The following is a 23,704-nucleotide window of genomic DNA, read 5'->3' as shown; positions in this document are numbered from 1 at the left end:
TTTTAATTCGTCACACATTTTGTAATCAATTTGTTAATTTATTTTATAATATTTAGTATTATATTAATTTAATTATTAATATATTTAATATTATAGTTTATTAAATAGTTTACTACAATAATAAAATAAATTAACATAATTTTCTAAATAACAAACTAACATATTAATTACAATGATGTATTGGAAAAACTAAAAAATTATTTGAAAAGTAAGATTGAACAATCACAAGTCATCACATAATCGTCATTTCTCATATGATGGAACGAGAGAACATTTAAGCCCAGGAAAAAAAAGGAAAAGCATTCGAAATGAAAATCACTTTCATTGTACTCTGCTTGCTGTGCCTTGCTTTAAGCTTGGCATTTAACAAGACTGCTCAAAGAACTAATTGCGATGGGTTGGATGTCGGATTCTACTGCGTCGACCAAACAAAGTATAATTGGTGTTATGGACAGAGCCTTTACAAAACAACGGACTGCCCAGCGGGACTCGTTTGTAAGTGCGGATTTACCATATACAATCCATGTGCTTGGCCATGGAGCGACTTGGCAATTTGCGACGGTGAACCAGGGAAGTATTTTGGGGATACTCCCGTAGAGCCCGAGTCCTCTGAAGAACCAACTCCACCACAAGAATCATCAGACACGCCAATTCCACCTATACCAGAATCATCCGAAACACCTCTCCCACCAACACCAGAAAGCTCTGATAATCCAATTCTTCCAGACTCGTCTAACGAAGAGCCTTATGATCCAGACTGGCCAGATGTCGAAGCGGGTGTTTACTCCATGACTCCAACAACCCATTTACCTCTCGTCTTAAAGTTTGAGAAAAGCAATTGGCAGAAACAGCTAAAGGAGGTTTTGAGTTACAAAGATTACAACAATAAGGACTTATACAAACCAACAGACTCGACGTATGAATGCTCGCTTCACCCACCTGCCAAGTACGATACAAACCCAACACAAATTTGGATAGGAAGACCAAGCGAAACAGTGACTTTCTCGTACACACCAGGCGTAGCTATCAGGTTGCCAGACAAATATTATGGTCTGTTTTTGGGATACGCAATGGACGCATACGGACTCAACCCTGGAATGTTAGTGGGACTTGGTGCAAAGGAATCGTTCAGTTTCTCAAGATTCGCAGCAAACGATGACGGTTCGTACTTTATTGTTGAGAAAGAGAACGAACACTACGACTGTTACTCTGCTTCGCAAAGAGGACTTTGCAGAGACGGAAATTTGGACGGGCCGTTCCAGGTTGAGACAGGAGGAATGGCAACAGATGTTGCAATTTTGCCGAACCGATTCTATATTGGAGACGAAACAATTCCAAAAGACAAGAGAAAGATTTTGTACATGTATGACAACGAAGTTCTCACCAGCGCTGGCTTTAGAGAGTACCACGACTTTTTCACACTGACCCCGGGAAGAGCATTCATTTTGTCGTCACTTGATTTCCATTTCAGACACAACCTTGTAATGCAAATGAAAAAACTTGGACTTGGGGAAGCGATGGCAAAGAGAAAGACAAGAGAGGCGAGAGACTCGCTTGAATTTGCGACGGCGATGTATACATACAACAGAGGAGTCTTTGACACACAACTGATTTCAATGTTAGGCACCTGCGATGCCAATATGGACCCATGTTTGGATTGTAAGCTCGATGGTTATGGTGGACACTCCACAGACATTAGAGTGGTGTGCAAAGCTGTAGACTCGGCGCCAGGTGAGGAGGTTTACGACTATGACCTGAGCAAAGAAGATGTCGAGTACTTTTTGGAAATATTAGAGTCTACATTGCCTTTTGATAACGTTGACTGGAAAACACTGAGAAACGACGTTGATGAAGCGTATGATATGCTAAAGACCGCAAGAGGTGGAAAGTACATTTCGTTCAGATACGATTGGAGATCGTTGCTCGCTGTTGTGCGTATGCACTTGCCTGCAATCGAGTATTTCGTTGGTGACCAAGTCAAATCCTTCCAGAATTATTGGGGAGATAACCTGAATGCGGATCTTGGGCCTTACCAAAATGTCAAAGATTTTCCATTTACATTCTGTGCTACAGCTGGTGGAAGAAAAAATTTGTGTAACGCAAAGTCAAGTTTCTTTGTCCAGCATATGAATTACACAATAAATAAGTGATCTTTGAGTTTTTGTCATGGTTTTGTGTATTGATTTGAATAAACAATTAAATATTTTGTAATACAAATATTGATTCTATTTACATTGATTATTCTCTTTTTACAACCAGGTTTATTGTATAAACCAGATTATTCAGAACCAAAAAATTTAATTTAAAAAACCATTTAAATATAGTAATAACCACTTTTAAAAATTTGTTAAAAACAAGTATATTTATTAAAATAGTAAATATATACTATATGTTTTTTCTTCCATTGGTTTTTATTTTTTGGAAATATAACCTCACAAACTCGAAACAACAAATCAAAGTCCAAATGTCGAGAAGTCCGACCAAGTTTGCAAAGTCTGATTACCAGGGACGATCAGACGGCCCCAAGAAAGGGTTTTACACAATGGACGACATTCGTGGGATGCCTGAAAAGTCAAATTCACCAATGAAATACTCTCCAAAGACATCCCCCGCTCCACGCGACCAACAGCGTCCAAAGAAAGTGTGCCGTATCCCCGAGAGAGAAGACAACCGAACATACCGTACCGAGTTCATCACAGCGACACCAAAAGAGGAAGAAATTTTCCGGATGTACAAAGCGAAGAAAGCTGTTGCCAATGATAGTTTTGTTAGGGATTATTTGAATGTCATCAACGACACCCCTGCGTCAACCACAAAGCAGTATATCTTCGAGTTTAAAAACTCACTTGAATTCCAGAAAAAGAAAGCCGCCATCGAGGCTTGATTTCTTCCGGTGTCGTTTGGGGTTTCTTGTCACGCCGTGTAAAATCTGGGCTTTAATCGACTGTCATTCCACTCCTCTCATTTTTTATTGGAGATTTTTTTATCGGACGTTTTTTTGAGTTTTATGATTTATTTTTTTTACAATAAATAAAAATTTTTATTGATTTATTTTATTTTTTTGAAGTCTTTTTTTCGTTTTGCTTCCTTTTTCCATTTAAAATATTTTTTTTTTAATTATTTCTTTCAAAATTGCTTTTTTGCTTTTTTTCGTTATGTAATTATTTCTTTTTTAACAATTTTGGGAAAGACTCAACAACTATTTTTTAATTCACTTTTTTTAAATAAATAAAACTATAATTTATAATTAAATATAATATATTTTGAATTATAATTTCACTACAAAAAAAAGTTTTTCAAAATTTACGAATGGATTAAAAACAAAAAATAATTTATAACAAACAGACTGAATAATAAAATGAATTAACGATATATTAACAATAATTTGGGAACAAACTATTTTAATCATAGTAATAAATAGTAATAAATAGTAATATGAATTTGAGAAAGGCCAAAAAAAATGAGAATGACAAGATTGTCATTGCGGAAAGAGAAATGGAGTATAAAAGGGGGGTTGTTGAGAGAGAACCCAGTTTATGTACAAGACTGGGCGCGTCCCAATGAATTTGCTGAGCTCTGAAGATGTCAAAGCAGCGAAGAGTGATTTGGAGTCACTCTATCATTTCCAGTATGGTGAACACCCAAGTCGTGTTTTGTATGTGAAGAACATCCCAAGTGACTTTGACCGAGCAGAAGTTGAAGAGATTTTCCAGCAATATGGAGACGTCAAAGGAGTCTATTGGAAGACGGTCAGCTGCGGATTTATATTTGTGACGTATTATGATATAAGAGCTTCACGAAGTGCAGCGAAATACATTAATGGAAGGAAGTATAAGGGACATCAATTGGAGATAACGTTTGGGATCCCAAATGATGTTCCTTGGACTGACAACCATGCCACATTAGTTGTATTCAATGCCGAATACACTTTCAGTGTTGAGGATCTTAAAAGCGCGTTCGGGGAGTTTGGCGAGATGAAAGAAATCAGAGAGGCACCGTCGAAGAAGCAACATAAGTTCATCGAATACTTCGATTCAAGAAGCGCAGAGGCGGCTTTAAAAAAGATGGACGGCGTGTGTATCAATGGAAAAAAAATGAAAGTCGAAAATTCAAAACCAAACAACACGAAATATATGGTTATTAACTCGATCGGAAAGGCATTACAATTGCCAAGTGACATACCCGCATTCCCAGCACCGCCACAGATGGTTGATTTAATTGATGACTATATAGGACAGGCGGGAAGAGGGTGGATGGAGTTTGTGGAAGTTGGGAATCCAGTTTTAAATAAAAAGGAAGAGAAGTCTCAAACCGAGAAAATTGGGAAGGAAAGTTTTGAAAAGAAAAACATCAGATTTGATGACGACGGAAATGTCATAGACGATGGGTGCAACACGTTGATTGTAAAAAACATTTCAAGGAGATGCACCGAACAGAACTTTGTAAGAAAAGTCGAGAACGCGATTTCAACGTTTTATAAAGAAGTTTTTCTGTTCAGAGAGGCGAGTAGTCAGACTGGTGTCGTTATTGTGTCCAATGTCTCTGCTATTAAACCTCTTTATGATGCATTTAATGACAAAACAGTGGATAAAAGCCAAGAAGTTCACTGTGAAGTATTTTACGCGCATTTTCAAGACGAGGACTTTGTACAACTTCTCGAGAATATGTTGGTGTCTAATTAATTAATATGAACAAATAATATTTTGTTGTTCAAATTGATTGTTTTATGAAAATAGATGTGTATTTATGAAAATATGAATATTTCACAATTCTCAACATAACATTTAGATACATTCTACATATAAAATATTCTTCTTGTTAACACTCAAACTGAAAATTTTAAATATGTTACATTTCACTTTCTCAGTTTCCATAAAATCGCTTTTTTACAAAAAAATGTTTTCTTAGGTGCAAAAACACGTTTTAATAACAAAATAATTAAAAAGTTAGAAATAAAAAAATAAAAACTACCAGAAAAGTTCTGTTGAAAATAATTGATTTTATTAGTTTTGATTTATTAATTAAAAAATTATAGAGTAGCTATATATATTTTTAGAATACTTAAAAATAGAAAAAACAAATATCAAATTTCTAATTGTTAAAACATGATTATAAATGTGGTAAATTTATAATAAATAAACCATATAATTGATTTTATTGTTTAAATCAAATTTTTAATAACCTAAATATACTATAAATTATATTAAAAAATAAAAATTATTGTTAAATCAAAAACTAATAAAAATTAAAATGAAAATTAATAAATTTAATTAATCAAAAATACCCAAAAAATTAGTATTATGTGACATAAATTTAAATTATTTTTTACCCACTCAAAAAAAATTAATATAATCAAAGAAATCAAAAATGAAACACTTATCAACGCCGACACCTTTACAAGGCAGTCCCCGTTCCTCCAAAAAAATCACAGCCTCTCAAACCAACCCCGAGAAAAGTGATCACCCCGAAAATAACAACAAAACTGAGACTTTTCTTCCTTCTCTTTCTTCCTCAGAATCGCAGTCAGCGTCTTATTCTTCAACCGAAAAGTCAAAAACCTCACACAGCTCCTCATCGAAATATTCAAAAACTTCAAAAGGTTCCAAGAGTTCCAAAGCTTCGAAGACATCTGAAGATTCGAGTGCTGGAACGAGCGCCAGTGATTCGAGCCAAGGACTCCAAGAAATCATTGATTTGATGCAGTCGAAGATTGCCGAATATAAACAACTATTGGACTCAACGAGAAATCAATACACTGAGCAGATTACCGTTTTGACAAAAGAACGCAATCAGCTCAACTCACAACTCACTGACAATAATAGTAAACTATTAAAAGCAGCCGACACCATCAAAACGATGTTTAATGATTTAAAAGACTTAACTGCAACTAATAAGAAACTATCTGACCAAAAGATCAAAGACAGTGAAGACTTAGCTGCCTTATATAGTCGCCTTGGCCAACTTGAAAATTCGGGGAACAAAGAATCTTTAAATGAACTTGAGCTTTCCGTTGTCCTCAAATTGGAGCGCAACGAAGTGATCAAAGCAGAAGTTGTCAAGAAGAATTTAGACGAGCAGAAGCGCGACTTGAAATTGAGTATTCAAGTCTTAGAAAAGAACTTGATGCAGAGTAAATCGGAGAACTTAAACCTTCGTACTGAAAATGATACTCTCAATCGGAAGCTCTCCAACAAAAACGACTTAGAAAGTCTCTGTGAGAAGCTTAAGAAGGAGAAGATGGATGTTGAAGCGAAGCTAGCGGAGCAGATCTCGAAATTGAAGACTCCAAAGAAAGGGATTTTGAGTTTTAAAGGGGAGAGTAATGATGTCAACACCAATAATGTACAAATGAAGGACGAGGCTCTTGCTTTGATCAATAAATTTACGACAGTAGTACCTCATGGTATATTTGACACTGCGACGTATGAGGAATTCAATTTAATTCAGAAACATAATATGTACCACCCTTATATGTTCACACACATTCAAGCGCAATGCTACGCAAAGCTGAAAGAAACGATCGACAGTTTTGTTAAAGTGAGTACGCTGGAAACAGTCAAGAGAATCACATCGTACGAGGATATATATAAGGAGGTGTCGACACGAGCGTATTTCGCAACGTTCATGAAGAAAGTGGCGCCACATCTCCACGTCTATCACAACGTGATGGTCGACGTCATCCAATTTTCAATGAAATTTGACAAAAAGAGTAAAACGACGCTGGCGGGACACACACAAAAGAAATCATTGGCGTTTATTCCGGCGACAGTCAGTACGAGCGAACAAGCGACGAACGTCATGAATAACCAAATTTTGAGGAGAAGAAGACCGACGATGATTGGGGATATGCCGAAGTATAGCAACTTCTCATTGTTGACACAAAAACTCTCAAAAGTCACTGAACCGAAGGAATGCCCAAGTGCGTTATCGGCGCAATCGCCGTTGTCGACTGGGATGAAAGAAGAAACAAAAGAAGAAATGAAAGATGACTACTCGGAAGAAAATAATGACAAAATTCGAACGAAGTTTGTGTGTTGGACGGGGAAGGAGTTGTGGGCGTTCAAAGATGTTGTCAATGGAGAGACCGTTGTGTACTCGTATGTCCCGAGACAGATTGATAAATACATCAACAAGTTCTCTGTGATTGGAGAAGTTGTTGATGTGATTGGAGTGAACGAGTTTGTGTGTGTTGCGAAGCGAGATAATTCGATAGATGTCTTGTATCGAGACACACGCGAGTTAAAGACGAATTTCCAGTTAGAAGAGGGTGGGAGTATTATCGAGATGTTCAAGGCGAAGAGTAAAGTCTTAGTCTTAACAGCGAAAAAGGTGTTGTATACGTTGGATATCAAAAATGAGAAGAAAAAGGCGGAGGATGTGTTGTCGCCATGTGAGATACGGAGTGGCACCATTGTAGAAGGGAAGAAGAGAATGATGTGGTTAGGAACTGATATTGGGGATCGGGTTGTATGATGTCAAGAAAAAGAAATGTATTATGCTGAAAGGGAGTATCACTGGGGAAGTGTCAAAAGTTGTGAGAGGACTGAATAGTATATGGGCAGTATACACAAATCAAATCTTTGTCTTAGATATCGACAACGCGACCATCAAAAAGACTATACCAATTAACCCGACCAAAATTAAGTTGATTGGAAAACAGATGTGGGTGTTGCAGCATGACGGTACTGTGAATGTCTATGACTGTGAATCACTTGAATTGGTCGCTAACCACGTTCTCACAAAGTCGGTCTTATTTGATGTCACCGAAGTCTTTTTGAGTAATGAGAATATTAAACAACGTTCCTCAAATAAAAAGGAATGGATATGTGTGGTGAGTAGCGAGAGTGATGGTCTTATAATCGTTCAAACAAGTAACATGTGCCACGATTGGATACCTGTCGACCCCAAAGATACAACAACACACACTTGTTACACATGTGACAAAAAGTTTAGTAAAGGGGGTCTCACTTGTAAAAGTTTGTGTATCAATATAATACTATAATAATACTATAATAATACTATAATATTATTATAATATTAATTTATTAATAATTACTATCAATATACTATTTAAGTATTACAAATACTTATCTTAACAACGATGTGATAACAATTAGACTGTAAGCGCGTGTATTTCTGTGACAAATGCTCGAATAACGTGGACTTAGTCAAAGACGTGATGGAGACTGAAATTTGCCTCCACCTCAATAAACGAAGTGGGAAGCCAAGGCTATCAAGATCCATCAAAGCATCCGACGAGAAGAAAGAAATTGAAAAGATGGAGAAGAAATAACGGTTTGTTGGTCACCACGAATCGCGCCATAACGTAAATATGTTGTATTATCCACCACCTTTTTATTACTAAAACAAATTCTATATTAATAGTTTATTTTTAAATGAATAGATATTATTAAGTTAAAGAATAAAAAACAACAAATTGGACTGTGAGAAATAGTTATTTAAGACATTTTTTATAAAAACAATAATGTTTGGTTTGAATAAGAATTGATGAGTAACTTTTTGTAAATGAACAACATAAAATCACATTGGGGAGTAAATATATTACCTTATCCATGGTCCGTGAAAATTGTCCAAATTAGAATTTAACACTAAACTTTTTATTTTTTACCCCATTAATCCACAAAAAAAAAACAATTAAAGGGGTGGAAAAAAACCGCTTCAAGAAAAAACCCGCTTTTGATAATTTTTGGTGAATAATGGTAAAATGTTTTCTAAATGTTATTTGATTTTATTTTTTTATTTAAACAAAAAGAAAAAAAAATCATTTTCATTTTGCCTGAGCATTTTTTCGAAGTGTTTAGAATAAGGCTGTTAAAGTCTATTTATACTACAATGAAAAGCTGAGTTATTACAGAATTTATTTGAAAGAAAACAGGAAACAGCTTACAATCGTAAGAAATATAACCAAATATACAGTGAAAATACGTCTGAAAATGATGGGAAAATAGTTTAAAAATGACAGATTTTATTTTAAAAGGACAAGATTTTTAATAAAAAGGATGAAAATCATAAAAAGTGATGGAGATTTGTTTTAAAAAGGACAGATATTTTTATTGAAAAGGACAGGATTTTTGATAAAAAGGACGAATTTCGAAAGAAATGATGATTTTCATGAAAAAAGACAGGAATTTATTATAAAAAGGATGGGATTTTTGTTAAAAGGATGGATTTCAAGGAAATGTGACAGCCATTTTTTGAAAAAGGATAACATTTTTAACAAAAAATAGATTTTTTAATAAAATATAATTTATTTCCGACGTTTTCCCGATTTTACACATAAAAACACAAACAATTTGAAATTATAAGTCTTTTCTTTATGCTTTTCCCCAAATTTCGTTGCGACATCTCTCCATCGACGCTATTACTTCAGCTTGTTGAATTGAAATAAATCTTTATTTTTTTCAAGAAAATCGCCAAGGCCAGACTAAATACGTATGTCATTTTCTACACGCCTTTTCCAAAAACCAAAAATAGTTTCTATCGGGTTGAGTTCAGAGCTGTAGGCTGCGTTATAAACAACTAAATGTTGAGTGTTAATTACTGGTTCCCTCAAATGGTTGTGTATAGTTCAATTGTCACACCAAAACACTGCTGAAATGTTGTTGTTGTCACAATGTTTCATCAATTCCATAAAATATCTATTAAGTCTTCCTCTTTTTCTCTAAGTAGCTTAAAAAATAAAAGGTGTTTTAGATTCAACCTGGCGCTGTTGTTCATTCCATTGGATAAGTGGTGGATTTTCAATAAATTCATTCCTTGTTATCGGGTCTCTGGAGTCGATAGAAGTCAAAGATTGTGACATTTATATCAATTAATAAGATCAAGATTTAAAATTGCGTTAAAACGCTCTTTCTTATTATGATTTAATTATTCATTATCAGATTTATTTTTTTTAAACTTGATTATGGTATTTTAATTGTTTGTGTTTTTATGTGTAAAATCGGGAAAATGTCGGAAATAAATTATATTTTATTAAAAAATCTATTTTTTGTTAAAAATGTTATCCTTTTTCAAAAAATGGCTGTCACATTTCCTTGAAATCCATCCTTTTAACAAAAATCCCATCCTTTTTATAATAAATTCCTGTCTTTTTTTCATGAAAATCATCATTTCTTTCGAAATTCGTCCTTTTTATCAAAAATCCTGTCCTTTTCAATAAAAATATCTGTCCTTTTTAAAACAAATCTCCATCACTTTTTATGATTTTCATCCTTTTTATTAAAAATCTTGTCCTTTTAAAATAAAATCTGTCATTTTTAAACTATTTTCCCATCATTTTCAGACGTATTTTCACTGTACATAAATTTTTAATTAAATTTTATTATAATATATTAGTGTAGTAAACGCAGTGTTTGTTAGTCTTATATGGTTTGAATCAACAAACCAAATTATCATCTTTGCAGTCTGCCTCATCATCTTCCTTATCTTCAGAGTAATTTAAATTAAGTCTTTTTGTTATTGTTGTTTTTGTGCTTTATTTTGTCTTCATAAACACACGAGTTCAAGTCCAAGTTGTCACTGTCGTTGTTTTGATGATGTTAAACATAATAAACAAACTGTTTGACCTTGCAATGAACGAGATAATTTGATATCGTCGCTTTTGGAGATCTCCTTATAAACCCTTATAATTGGTAAAAAAAAGAACTTACATTTTTTTAAGATCATGTTTGCGATAAAACAATACCAAGTATGTAAATTTTGATTATTAGTAAAGTTAGTGCATTATGTAATTATTTTGCTTGGATATTGTCAAATGAAAAATAATTTTGTTTTTAAATGTTTAATATGTTGTCAATCTATGATTTATATTATAATTAATGACATTGCGAAAGATAAAAATGGAATTGTATTAAATAAAAAATTAACTATTTATTATTATAATTTAACCATATCTGAATTTAAAATTTACTAATAAAATTAATAAATTTACTATTATATAATTATAAAAACCATAATTATCATTTTTTATGCTCAAATCCGAATAGAATGATCATGAATTGATTCATTTGACACAACGTATCGAAGCCGTGGTTGTCTTTGTGTGTCTCTTTTGAACTATACAAGTGTTAAATGGTTTTCATTACTTTTCAGACCCACCATTCAAATCAATTTTTGAAACAAGTTATAGTATAAATTATATTAAATTTATAAATGTTTATAATTATTTTATTTTTTTTTATAAAAGTATGTGCTTAAATCCCAAAATGTTACATATATTGACTGTAATAAAATGGACAATATCGTCCATCAAATAGTAAGAAAGTTGTTGATAATCATTTTTTATAATTAGTGGATAAAGGGTTAAGAACCCCTCTAAAATAAATAACACATCAACTTTCACTTTGGTACCATGTCTTCTTAATAACGTATTGGGCTGATAACAGTCATTGTCTCCATGATGTTTTCAACAATTTTTATTGAAATGCACTTTTGGGCAAGCATTTTGGCTGGCGGGAAAACCCGCTTCACTACCATTTACTTGTTTTATTGTATAGAAAAATAACGTTTTTTGGCATTTTGCCGAGTTTTAAAATAAAAAATAATACGGTGGCGAAAAACCGCTTTAGATCTTTTTTGTCTTTTCGTAACCAAATTCTTATTGTTTTATTATAAAAACTTATCCAATAACCAAATATTGCCCTTTTAAATTGTGAAAAAATAGTGTGTTTTTTCTCGGCATACAAATATTTTTTAACCAAATGTATTGAATAACACACAAAAATACACAATAAACTTGAATTTATTCACCATACAGAAATGATTGCCGCACTTTCGGATCGTCCACAGTATCCTCCCAGTCTTTTTTAACATTTCTCTGCACGGTGGGAAAAACCGATTTACGACCATTTCCTGATAAAATTACACACAATTATAACCAAAGTTTCAATTTGCCTCAAATAATTGAGGTTTTTGTGAAAAAAAGGCTAAAAAACACGAGAAATTCTAACGGACATGTGCAGCGCCCTTTTACCGTTTCTGATAATTTACACAAAATTATCCGTCTTACATTGTTTTTATTGACCAATATTAATAAATTGCTTCGTTTATTTTATTAAAAGTTTCAAAAAAGCAAGTACAACAAAATAACGAGTCATTTATCGCTTGCTTGACAGGCACTTGAAAAACAGCTGGGAATGGATGCACTCACGTTCAGTTGGTGAGTAAGTCCAAAGTGTGTTTTTTCAGTTTGGCAGTGAAATGCATTTCTGAGCGAATGAGGAATCCAACAAGGGGGGGTGTGAAATAAAGGTGCAGTCGGTCTTTGCTGAGAGACATTGAAAAGTGGTTTATTAAAAACATGTGCTGGCCTGTGTATTAACTATGTTGCTCGAGAGGTAATCGATTTGACTGTTGAGTATTTGTTTAATGGACGATTAAAAAAAACGAAAAAAAATTATAAAGGAGTGAAAGGGGGTGTGAAAAAAAGGTACACTCGCGGGTTAGTGTTTTTGAGTTTTTTATTTCTGCAAAAAATTGAAAAAATATTTAATAAAAAGTTCATTTTATTTGATAAATTCTGAGTTGTTTTTTTGGTTATTTTGGCTTTAAAGAACAGTTTCGAAGTCAATCTTTCTTGCTCCTCCTTTTATCATTCGGCAAATCCAGCCTTTATTTTACATAAAAAAATAATTCACAAATTTCAATAACAAACATTGGCATCTTGAAAAAGTAATATATATTTTTGTAAACCTTGTTTTTTGAATCAAATCGAGGAAAAGGAAAAAAATAAACTATACAAAAAACTATAATCATATTATCATTTTACTAGTAAATTATCAAAAGCGGGTTTTTCCACCCCTTTATGAACAAACTAAAAATAATCGAAATTTAATCACAAAATGTGTAATTTTTATTTATCATTTTGGATTAAAAACATAAAAAGTTGAAAAAAGGTTCAAAAATAAATAATTTCAAAAAAATAAACAACAAAAAATATGGAATTTGTGATAAAATTTTTTATATTCACATTAAATTTTTTTCAAAAACTATAAGAAACTAAAATAAATAATATATTTTTTGTTAAAATATCATATAATAATTATAATTTAATATTAATTATTTAAATAAATGAAATTATAATACTATAATATAGCATTATTTTTTGAAAGAAAATACACAAATGATTTAAATTATTAAATAACAATATAAATATTACTATTAAATAATATATAGTTAAATTAATATGAATAAATAATAAAATAATCTTAATAATAATAATATAACAAATTAAAAATTTAAATTATATTATAATTTTAATTTGTATATATTTAAAATAATAATAATCGTTGTTTTAAATAATACATATATTAAAAAACAAATAAGATACATTTTAGCCATACATAATTTAATTTAAAAAAATTAATTATTATCATTTAGAATTTGAAAATTTCTTAATTAAAATAACATGAAAATAATTAATTCGTTAAAATAATTCACACAAAAAACATTTGAAATTAAACATTGAGAAAAATTTTTCAGTGAAAATGTTGCTTAATTTGTAAAAATAGTTCGAAGCCTAATTTTAAACAATATTGTGTTTTATAAATTATAGTTTATTGTTATTTTAACTGATTATTAATTGTTTTGTTAAAATTGTGTAAAAACACACTATTAATTATATAAAAAATAATTACAAAAATATAATAAGCAATTTTTATAATAGTGTACATAATATGAATGAAAACATGATCAATTATTAACAATAAGTTAAAAATGCTTGTTGTTTAAATTGATTGAAACATTTCAGAAAAAAAGCTAATTTCACTATTTTGAGACTCAACGTAAATGCCATTAACAAATTGTTTTAAAAGTTTTAATAGTTTTTATTTATCATAATAATCAAATAATTAACATTTTAATATTTTATGTTGCAAAAGTTAAAGTTTGTTACCAATATTTTTAAAATAAAACTTGATAAAAAACAAAATTACACCAAATTTTAATCTATATTGTAAATATACATTTTAAAACAACATCTTTAAAGATAAAAATAATTATTTTTATCAGTTTTAATCTTTCAAAACATTACCGATTTAAAGTTAATTTTTATTTGAATTGTTTATTATCATTTATAAATGTAAATGTTTAAGCAAACAATTTCAAATTTCATTATTGTTATTATTTTTAAATTGTATATTTTTACAAACAAGAGTTTAAAATCATTTATACAAAAATGAAATAACTAACAAAAACAAAAAATGGACGAAGTGACCAGTCCTCATTTTGTAGTATCCGTGAAAATGCTTGAAAGGGGGTGTTTTCTTGCTTATTACGGAGAAAAATTTTTGTATACGACAATATAAAAGGAGAGTGGTATAACAGAGAAACGATCTATAATCACAAAAAAAGATATTAACATGTTTCCAATTCTTTCTCAAGAACAGAGAGCCGTTGTTTATAAACATTTACAACACTTCATCGAAACAAATGGTAAAACAGATTTGGATATCCAATATTTAAATTTCTTTACCACAAGTCCAAAAATTCAGACAGCGATATCAAAATGGCCTCTTTTTATATCCAAAAAGGTTTACGAGAAAGAACGAGATAAAGAAAATTAAATTCTCAGTGCTATGGAAACAACCAAAAAGTCTTTTTTATCTTGTTCGTCGAATGTATCCACCTTACCATCTTTGGATTCTTTGAAAATTGAAATGCCCAAAATTGTCATGCCCGACTCTTTTGTAAGTAAAATGGTGAAAGCATTAAAAGTCAAATCACTTATTGTTCCCACACAACAAATCAGAATTGCAGATGATCTTATGAATCAACTTGATCAACAAGTCGAAGAAGAAATTCACCGCAAAGAAAATAGATGTGGATCACTTAATCGTTTCTTATTTGAGAACAGTTCACAAGAGTGTAATAAACAAGTGTTTACCGAACAACAACCCATAAGCACGCATCTAAGTGAAGATTTAAGTATGGAAGCGTCTGATAACGATACCATTGATGATATTTGTGTGGTTTCAAAACGTAAAAGTGGGGAAATAAAAAGGCGTTATATTGAAGAAAGTGATAAAAGCTCCCGTACTTCAGATGAAAATTCAGAAATAAGTACAAACATTGATGATGTTGATAATATAAGTACAAACTTAACATCTTCGATATTATTACCAAAACAAAAAGACTTTAAAATTGTAAAAGAAGATGATAATATTGAAAAGTTCGAAAATGGAATATTCGTGACTTTTAAAAACACACATATTACTTTTTGGAATGATCAAGATTTGTTATTAGTTACACACCGTTTTGTTTATGAAAATAAAAGAGTGTCTATAGAAAATATTGTAAATTAGTCGACTTTTTATTTTCAGATTACAACCAACAGCACTTATCAAAGAAACTTGAAAGAAAAGTAATGGCAATGAAAAAAGTATAACTTCATGTGTGGCTTGTTCAATAACTAATGATGCAAGACTTTCAGAGACACAAATTAATCAATTAAAAGATGTGATGAGAGTTTTTTCAAAATGTACGATGAGAAAGATCTTTCATTAATTGACAAATGTGGAATATCATACAATAATCAAAAGTACAAAAAAGATCAATGAATAAAAAAGATTTTGAAATGTTGTTGGACAATCTTCGTGCTTGTTGTTGTTTTGGAGTATCAATAGATTCAACTGCAAATGGATGTGAAAATATATTTGCTGTAATGCTTAGAATGTGTTGTGGTAAAAAATTTAAAACTTGTGTTTTAATGGTTCAAGAATATGAAGGAAAAACAAATGGAAAAGATCTGGCAGATTGGTTGTTTAAAAGTCTCAAAGATTTAAAAATAGAATTATCAAAATTGATTAATATATCAGGAGATGGATGTAAATCAATACAATGTGGAATAGGACTGATTGAATCGTTCAAATGTCTTTTAAAAGGTATAAAATTGAGTGGTGATGATATAATAATACGCGAGTTGTATGGTTGTTGGTGTTTTGCACACCGTACTTCTTTGGTATGTGAATCGTTGTGTGGTGAACTTGAATTCACCAAATCGATTAGTTTTATTAAATGGTTTTGTCAAACTGATCAACTGAACGCGTATAAGAAATATCAAAAAGGCAAAAACCGCAAAGTTCCATCAATATCACAGTGGAGTGCAACAAGGTGGTGTCATGCTTACTATAATATTGAAGATGTATTACTTCAATTTGATGATATTGCCGAATTTTGCAAGGACGCTAAAATAGAAAAAAGTGTAAAAGCTTATGTAAAAGGCGCTTTCAAAAAGCAGTGGATAAAATACAACAAAAAACTGAAAAAGACTTTAACAGAGAAGTGGTTTTTGAATTTAATGTACAACAAGAATATAATACATTAAATCTTATTGCAGATTTGATTGGTGTTCTTAATGTTCTATGTGAAAGTATGCAAGAAGTTTCAGCGACTCTACCTGTTTATACAGAAAGAATTGAAATGTTCAAAATACATTTACACAAAATTATATCTGAACTTGAAAACGAAGATTATAAAAGTTTATCAACGTTCAACAACACAAAAACAAAAACTTTGTTTTGATGGGTGTTAAGAAATTGGCAACATTTTTTAAAGCACGTTTCACCAAAATTGGTACTTCTTTGGATACAATTTCATCTCGTCCATATCTCGACTTCGAAAACGTGTGTATCAATCAAATGGGAATAGACAAAACCAAAGATTTTAATGAATTAAAAAATCTTATTCAAATATTTTAAATTCCAGATACACTTTTAAAAAATGAAGAGTATGTATTACCAGAGTGCTTTAAGAATTTGGAAAAGGAAATCGAGGATCTTAAAAATCAATTAAACGATCTTGATGATATACAGAAAGAAACTCTCCTTCAAAACGCTGGATTATATTTACTACTATCTGAGTATGATTCGAAATTGGCTGTTTTGATCGATTATCACTTTCGTGTTAGCCTGTGTGACGTGTTTGAATTACTTCATCCAATGCAACATTATGGACTCATTCAAATATTTCAGATTTGTATGACTCTTTGTCCAACATCGGTTGCTGTTGAAGTCTGTTTTCAAAAATCAAGAACTTACGCCATACAAATATGACTTTGGATATGGTATTCCAAAGATTGTTTTATTCACTTCAAAACAAAGAATATTATTTTGAAATGTATTAGTAAACAACACAAAACTCAAAAACGATTTTAATATCGCGAACTGTTTTGTTGAATCCTCACACTAAACGAAATATTAAATTGTTATTACAATTTGAATAATAAATTAAGTGAAAAAGAAAACAAGATTTGATAATCATTACAAAAAACAAAACAAACAACAATAATAATAAATTGGTGTTTTGTTTCAGTACAACAAAGAGTTACAACAAAACTTTACTGTTATTGTTCGAAAAAATAAACCAAATTGTTTGAAACATAATACTTAAACCAAAACTATATTTTAATTAACTTATTTAACTTCAATGACTGATTTGTGGTTATAAGGATTATGCCAACGCAACTTGTCTGTATGTAATATACATTATGTGTTGATAAAAACATATTAGGGTGTGTTATCAAAAAAGAATACACATGTTCGCTTAATGGTACTTTTGCATTTTTTGTTGTAAGATGTTTAAATCGTGCTACAGATGAAGAAAGTTGTGTTGTGTGTAATAAAACATTTGATAACACTTCATAAATTGTCAACAAGTTGTGTTTATTTAAAAGTTGGTTAACTTTGTGTGAAAACAGAACAACAAGTGTTTGTATAAACGTGAAAAATATATTATATTTTTAACAAATTAAATGTGAAGCGTCAAGACAGATATACACAATGCTATAGTATTAATGAGTGTATAGATTGTGCAAAAACAAGCTGTTGTCAAATGTCTGCTTATGTTATACAGTCATCTAAAAATGCATAAAGTCTTTCAACAACAAATGTTTAAAATAATAAAATAATTACAAATTTGGTAATGAAAAGTTGTGTAAAATTTATACGACAAAAAAAAACTGTGTTATTACAATTGTTACAAAATTCACAATAATACATATTATAATACCTATTATACCAATCAAAATAGTTGTTTTACGAAATCATAATGAAACAAAAATGATCAAAAATGTCTGCGTGTTTGTAATAAGTTGTTATAACATCACAATGAGTGTGATTGATAGCAAAGTTTTGACAAACAAAAAGTTGTTATTTGATGACAAGTATGTTGTCATTCTCGTTAAAAGGGAGTTTTGTGAGCTTTTATGTTTGACAACAAATCATTTTGAAAATGAATGTGACACACAACTGGTGAAATAATTGTATGTTTCGCATATAAATGGTGTTCGGTGACTTCGTAAAAGTAGTGAAGCATTCTATTTTAAAGTCTTTGTAACTCTATAATGCATTTAAAATTGCATTATGATGTGTTGAATGTAACATTGACAAGAAACTAGGAGAAGTATTGTTTGTTATTATCTACAACAAAGTTACAAAAAATCGTTGTAATCATAAAGCCAATGAAAAGCATAAACAGTAAATGTTCAATGGATTAATTCAAAAATGAAGTATCAATTTTGGACAAGTTTAGGAGTGTACATGTAGTTCACTTATATTATGTTGTTATAATACTAAGTTAAGTATGTACAACCACAACATTGACATATAATAACATATTGAATAACATTTTTATGCAAATGAAATTAAGTTTCAACGAATTAAAAAGTCGTTTTTAATATACATTTTACATGGAGATATTAAATTACACGACTTCTTAGGATTTTTGCATCAATGTTTTTATTAACATTTAAGTGAAATTGAAATGAATGCTTTGTATGATTCAACAAATAAGTAATTGTTGACGACTAAAATGACATTTACATAAAATGTTATTATTTATTGTTACATGGCGCTTGATATTATGAAATAAAAATCTACAAAAAGTTTGTTTACCATTTCTTGTTGGTAATGATAACAATGTTTGAATTAACAAATAGGTTAGATTTACCATTAATCAAGGTTCAATTTTTAATGAACAACAGTTTACGCTTTTAAAAGAAAACATTGGTCTTGACTGAAAACAAAAAATAAGTTTAATACGGCAGAAATAAAAAGGCGAAACACACGTGCACAAGTGACAACATACAATATTATCATTGATGTTTTTATGCTTTTAATAAACTAAGCACGCCCAACTTGATATTATATTAAAGTCACAAGTAAGCTGTTCTGACATTAAATTCAAATGGTTTTTGGTGTTTAATTTGAAAAGTTATTCTATTTTTGTTCTTTATAAATGTCTTTTTATTTTTAAAAATAAATCATAACATTTGCCTATTTTTATTTTGGTGTCTTTATATATAATAGTTTAATTTGATTGGTTGCTCAAAAATAAAATATTAGCAAATTAATGGTTTTTGTTTATGTGTTTTTTCGGGAATAAATGAATCATTTTTGATTCTCACTTGGTATTCTTGATTTTTTTGGTTAATTATTACCTTGTACAGTTAGTTTCACAACAATTCCTTATTTTTCATAACAAATAGATTTCTGTTTCATAACAATTAGATTTGTACCTTTGTTCAGCCCTGTTTCAAAATAATTATTTTTTGTTGCACAATTTGCGTGATCGTTGCACAATTGGCGTTATTGTTGCATATAAATATCGGGTGTTTCAGAACTATTTATTTATCCTCAAATCAATAATTTATTGTTCCAAAACAAAAAGTTGTTTCATAATTATTGTATTTTGTTTTAAAATAATATAGGATTATTGTATAATTGTTTTGTATTGTTTCAAAACAAAAATTACCAAAAATAACCAAAATAAATTCAAAAAATATAAAACTGTAAAAACTACACTTTTTAATAAAATTTGTTAATTATAAATAGTTTTACAGTTATCATTGAATAAAAATTGTTTAACCAAATAAAAAACTTAATGTAATTATAAGTCTTCACGTAAAAACACTTTACGAGTCACTACTTCGCTTCTTCCATCATATTTTTGTTCTTGATATTACGACATATTGTTGACGCATTAACAACTTCATTATCAAGTTCTTCCACCTTTCCAGTTTTCCTATTTCTTCTTCAACAAGGGTCTTGTTGGTTTCTCCGAGAGTTTTCCTTCAAGTGACACTTTTAGCGACCACAGATAAAAGTGCTGAACTATATTTAAACTTTCTTCCTTTTTTGGTTTTGATATATTTTCTCCTTTTGCCAACTGTCCCAATAACTTCTTAAGTGATGACTCACCAATGCGGGTTTTCTCTTTATAATACTTCCAGTCTCGTTCCTAACCATGTTCAGTATATTCTTCTGTTAGCGTCTTCCTCTGTGTTTCTGTTACAACGACGTATATCCTTTTGATCTTTTCCTCCTCCGATTGTTGGGCTGTGTGAACAATTGACGAAGGCGCGAGTGGGACCAACGAGGCAACAATATCTTCAGCTAATCTTCTTTCTGTTATTTCGAGTGGTTGTGGTGTTTCTGCAACTGGGGAAACCTTTTCGTGGTTGAGGAATCCATCGACTTTATCTCGGTGGATGAACTCAAAAGAAGCGATTGCCATTACTTTATTTTTTATTTTTTAGTTTATGATTTTTTGAATTTATTTTGGTTATTTTTGGTAATTTTTGTTTTGAAACAATACAAAACAATTATACAATAATCCTATATTATTTTAAAACAAAATACAATAATTATGAAACAACTTTTTGTTTTGGAACAATAAATTATTGATTTGAGGATAAATAAATAGTTCTGAAACACCCGATATTTATATGCAACAATAACGCCAATTGTGCAACGATCACGCAAATTGTGCAACAAAAAATAATTATTTTGAAACAGGGCTGAACAAAGGTACAAATCTAATTGTTATGAAACAGAAATCTATTTGTTATGAAAAATAAGGAATTGTTGTGAAACTAACTGTAAAGTTTTATAATTTTTATATTAATTAACTTTTTTGAAATAAAGTGATTATTTTGGTTTGTTTCTATAATCTGAATAAAAATAAAATGTAATATAATGATAAATAATTATTAATACCTTTTTTTGAAAAATATCATTTTGGTAAAAATTGTATTAAACATGTTAGTATTTATATAATTATTTATTGGGACTTTTTTCATTATAAATATTTTATTTTTAGTTATTTTTTGTTATTCTTTTTTTAGTGTTTGCGATTGGGTTTTGTGCTCTAAAAACTGAAAAAACTTGATATTATTTAGTTTTTAATTTTTACAAAAAAAACATTTTTGGGAATTTAATTTTTCATGTAAAAACGCAAATTTCCACGGACCATGGTTCAATAAACAACATTTATTAAATTGGATAAGAGAAAGAATTCTGATTTAAAATGCTGAGGCAAATTACAAATTCAGTTCATTATTTGATTGCAATGATTCGGAGCTAGGTAATTATAAGTGCCTTCCTAGCTCAGTCGGTAGAGCGTGCGGCTTTTAACCGTAAGGTCGGGGGTTCGAGCCCCCCGGGGGGCGTTTTTTCTTGTTTTTTTATTAAATCAAAATTGTATTTATAAATTAAATCAAATTGATTAACTTTATTGTTTAGCATTTGTGGTCTAAGGGCAGAATTCCACCCTTCCACGGTGGAGATCCGGGTTCGAGTCCCGGCAAATGCATTTTTTGTTTTTTGGAAAACAAAAAAACCAAATAGTTAAGATCTTAAAGTTTTTATAGTACGGTGGTTAATTTTACATCAATGACAATTATTGTATTAAACTATAAATTATAATAATTTTTTAAAATATATATAGTTGCGGTTTAACTTGTTCAAAATGACACAACTGATAATGTCGATTGTTTTCATACAATAAAAATGTAATCCATAGTTATTTCTATTAACATTATATAATTTTTAGTAGTTTGCAAAATTACTTGAGAGAAGTGGCATTTTTATTTTTCTCTAAGTTCAGATTTATTCATTTTTCAATTCATTATAAATCGGTTTTGTACAGTTACAAAGAACTTTGATGATTATAATAACAGCAAAAATGCTTTTGATTGGTTTATTGTGTCAAATATGGAAGTAACTTGTTAATAATTGCATATTTGGGAATACTTCCTTTTTAATTTACAAAGCGAGTTTTGTATATTTCAGCTCACCTCAGAAAATAGGACTGAATTTAGTGAACCCGATCCACTTAATCACAATTGAATACTTTCGCTGTTATGTTTTACTCAAATAAGAGTAATTACTTTCAAGTATAGTATAAATTATAGTAATTATATTATAAACAAACCATAACTATTAAAATACAGAGTTTTCTGTTTATATCAGTTATATCAGTCTCATTTAAGGGGTATTAAACAAAAATTTGAAGCTCATAAAAATCCAAGTTTATGAATTGTTCGAATTAAAACGATGAAAAATACTGTTATTTCATATGGCGTTGATAAGAAAGCTGTTTAAAATGATTCATTTGAAAGAATCAGAGAATGAATTGAAGTATGCATTATTGAATGAGAAGAGAGAAAAATGTCCATTACTTTTCAAGAATATAATCAAAAATTTTGAGAGTCGAATGTCTGAGGTCAAGATGGTGTCATTTTTGGAGAGTCTTGTAATCTTGTTAAATAGTGAAAATGGCGGTGCATTAGCTGATGAAATTGTTTTACGACATAAGACATGTGCATCACTAAAAAGACTCATCAAAAGGTCTCAAATTTTAGATCCATTTTGTCAATATGTTGATTCTCTTATAACCATCCAACACCTTCATTTTACTTACAACACCTTTAAAAGTGAAATGTATACTTATTCAGACGTTGTTGAATATATAAGACTCTGTTCCCACAGCTGGACTCTACTTTCCAATATTTCATTGAATCAAACAGTATTCTATTTCGAAAATCCGTTGCTTAGAATAGTCTTTTATGAACAATGTATTCTTCTGTGTAAGACTTTAAATTGTTTGATGGAAGTTATTAAACATATTTCATTTGCTACAGAAGAAGATTTAGAGTCATTAATTCAGTCTATTAATACACTTGAAAATTTAAAATATTTATTCACTAAGAAGACACAAGAATGGACAGTCCAACAAGAATATGGTAAACTTTCTATGTTATCATTCTATCAAATGAGTCCTTTCGTTATCTTCATGAAAGAAATGCTTAAGAGAAAAAGACTTGGAAAACAGACAAAGAAACAAGAAATCGAAATACACAAATATCTTAATACTACAGAATATGACTTTGTTAATAATGTAGTGAAAGTTGAGTCTTTTGTTTCATTCAGATATCGAAAAGTGTATATTCAGTCGGCTGTAAAACTTTAAATCCTACTTAGAACCAATTCAACAGAAGTGGTTGTTCATATTTTTGATTGTTTTTCTGTTAAGTTGTTCATTTCACATGTCAAATCCAAAAATAAGAAATTGTCATTTTTCTTTTATTACAATAAAGTCTGTCACAGTGTGGCAGAATACAAATTTTATAATTATTCAATAGTATAATATTAATATTAATATGTTATTTATTAAATAAATGAACCAACATCGGCCATTCTCATCACATTTACCAAAATAAAACAATTACCTCTGTTGTTTTTAAAAAGGAGTCTACCTTTAAACTATGTGTCCGTACTATGTAAACAAAAATATATTTTCCCCCGCTTGCAGAGAAGGATCAGAGGGAAAGCGGGTGAAAGGATACACAAATAGAATGTTGAAGTGAGTTCTTACAAAATTGTTTTTAAAATACCCCGTATTAACGGCG

General features: G+C 30.2%; 5 protein-coding genes across 5 annotated transcripts; all 5 read left to right on the top strand.

Moving 5' to 3' along the window:
* Nucleotides 1–308: 308 nt before the first annotated feature.
* On the top strand, nt 309–2,150 carry EIN_066080 (chitin binding lectin, putative; the record flags this gene model as incomplete). Its single annotated transcript, XM_004183621.1, has 1 exon — nt 309–2,150. One exon carries the CDS (start codon nt 309–311, stop codon nt 2,148–2,150), a length of 1,842 nt encoding a protein of 613 aa, XP_004183669.1.
* A 314-nt stretch (nt 2,151–2,464) lies between these two features.
* On the top strand, nt 2,465–2,884 carry EIN_066070 (hypothetical protein; the record flags this gene model as incomplete). Its single annotated transcript, XM_004183620.1, has 1 exon — nt 2,465–2,884. One exon carries the CDS (start codon nt 2,465–2,467, stop codon nt 2,882–2,884), a length of 420 nt encoding a protein of 139 aa, XP_004183668.1.
* Nucleotides 2,885–3,536: 652 nt separating this feature from the next.
* EIN_066060 (RNA-binding protein, putative) lies at nt 3,537–4,682 on the top strand (the record flags this gene model as incomplete). The annotated part of the gene is made up of 1 exon (XM_004183619.1): nt 3,537–4,682. The coding sequence occupies one exon, from the start codon at nt 3,537–3,539 to the stop codon at nt 4,680–4,682; it is 1,146 nt and encodes a 381-aa protein (XP_004183667.1).
* A 685-nt stretch (nt 4,683–5,367) lies between these two features.
* Nucleotides 5,368–8,293, top strand: EIN_066050 (hypothetical protein; the record flags this gene model as incomplete). The annotated part of the gene is made up of 3 exons (XM_004183618.1): nt 5,368–7,439; nt 7,510–7,976; nt 8,118–8,293. The coding sequence occupies 3 exons, from the start codon at nt 5,368–5,370 to the stop codon at nt 8,291–8,293; spliced, it is 2,715 nt and encodes a 904-aa protein (XP_004183666.1).
* Nucleotides 8,294–22,371: 14,078 nt separating this feature from the next.
* Nucleotides 22,372–23,265, top strand: EIN_066040 (hypothetical protein; the record flags this gene model as incomplete). Its single annotated transcript, XM_004183617.1, has 1 exon — nt 22,372–23,265. The coding sequence occupies one exon, from the start codon at nt 22,372–22,374 to the stop codon at nt 23,263–23,265; it is 894 nt and encodes a 297-aa protein (XP_004183665.1).
* Nucleotides 23,266–23,704: the final 439 nt, after the last annotated feature.

This window comes from Entamoeba invadens, assembly GCF_000330505.1.
Source record: "Entamoeba invadens IP1 unplaced genomic scaffold scaff_1105074725293, whole genome shotgun sequence".
Lineage (NCBI taxonomy): Eukaryota > Evosea > Mastigamoebida > Endamoebidae > Entamoeba > Entamoeba invadens.
The sequence above is the reverse complement of the archived record's forward strand: the minus strand, read 5'-3'. Positions and strand labels throughout refer to the sequence as shown.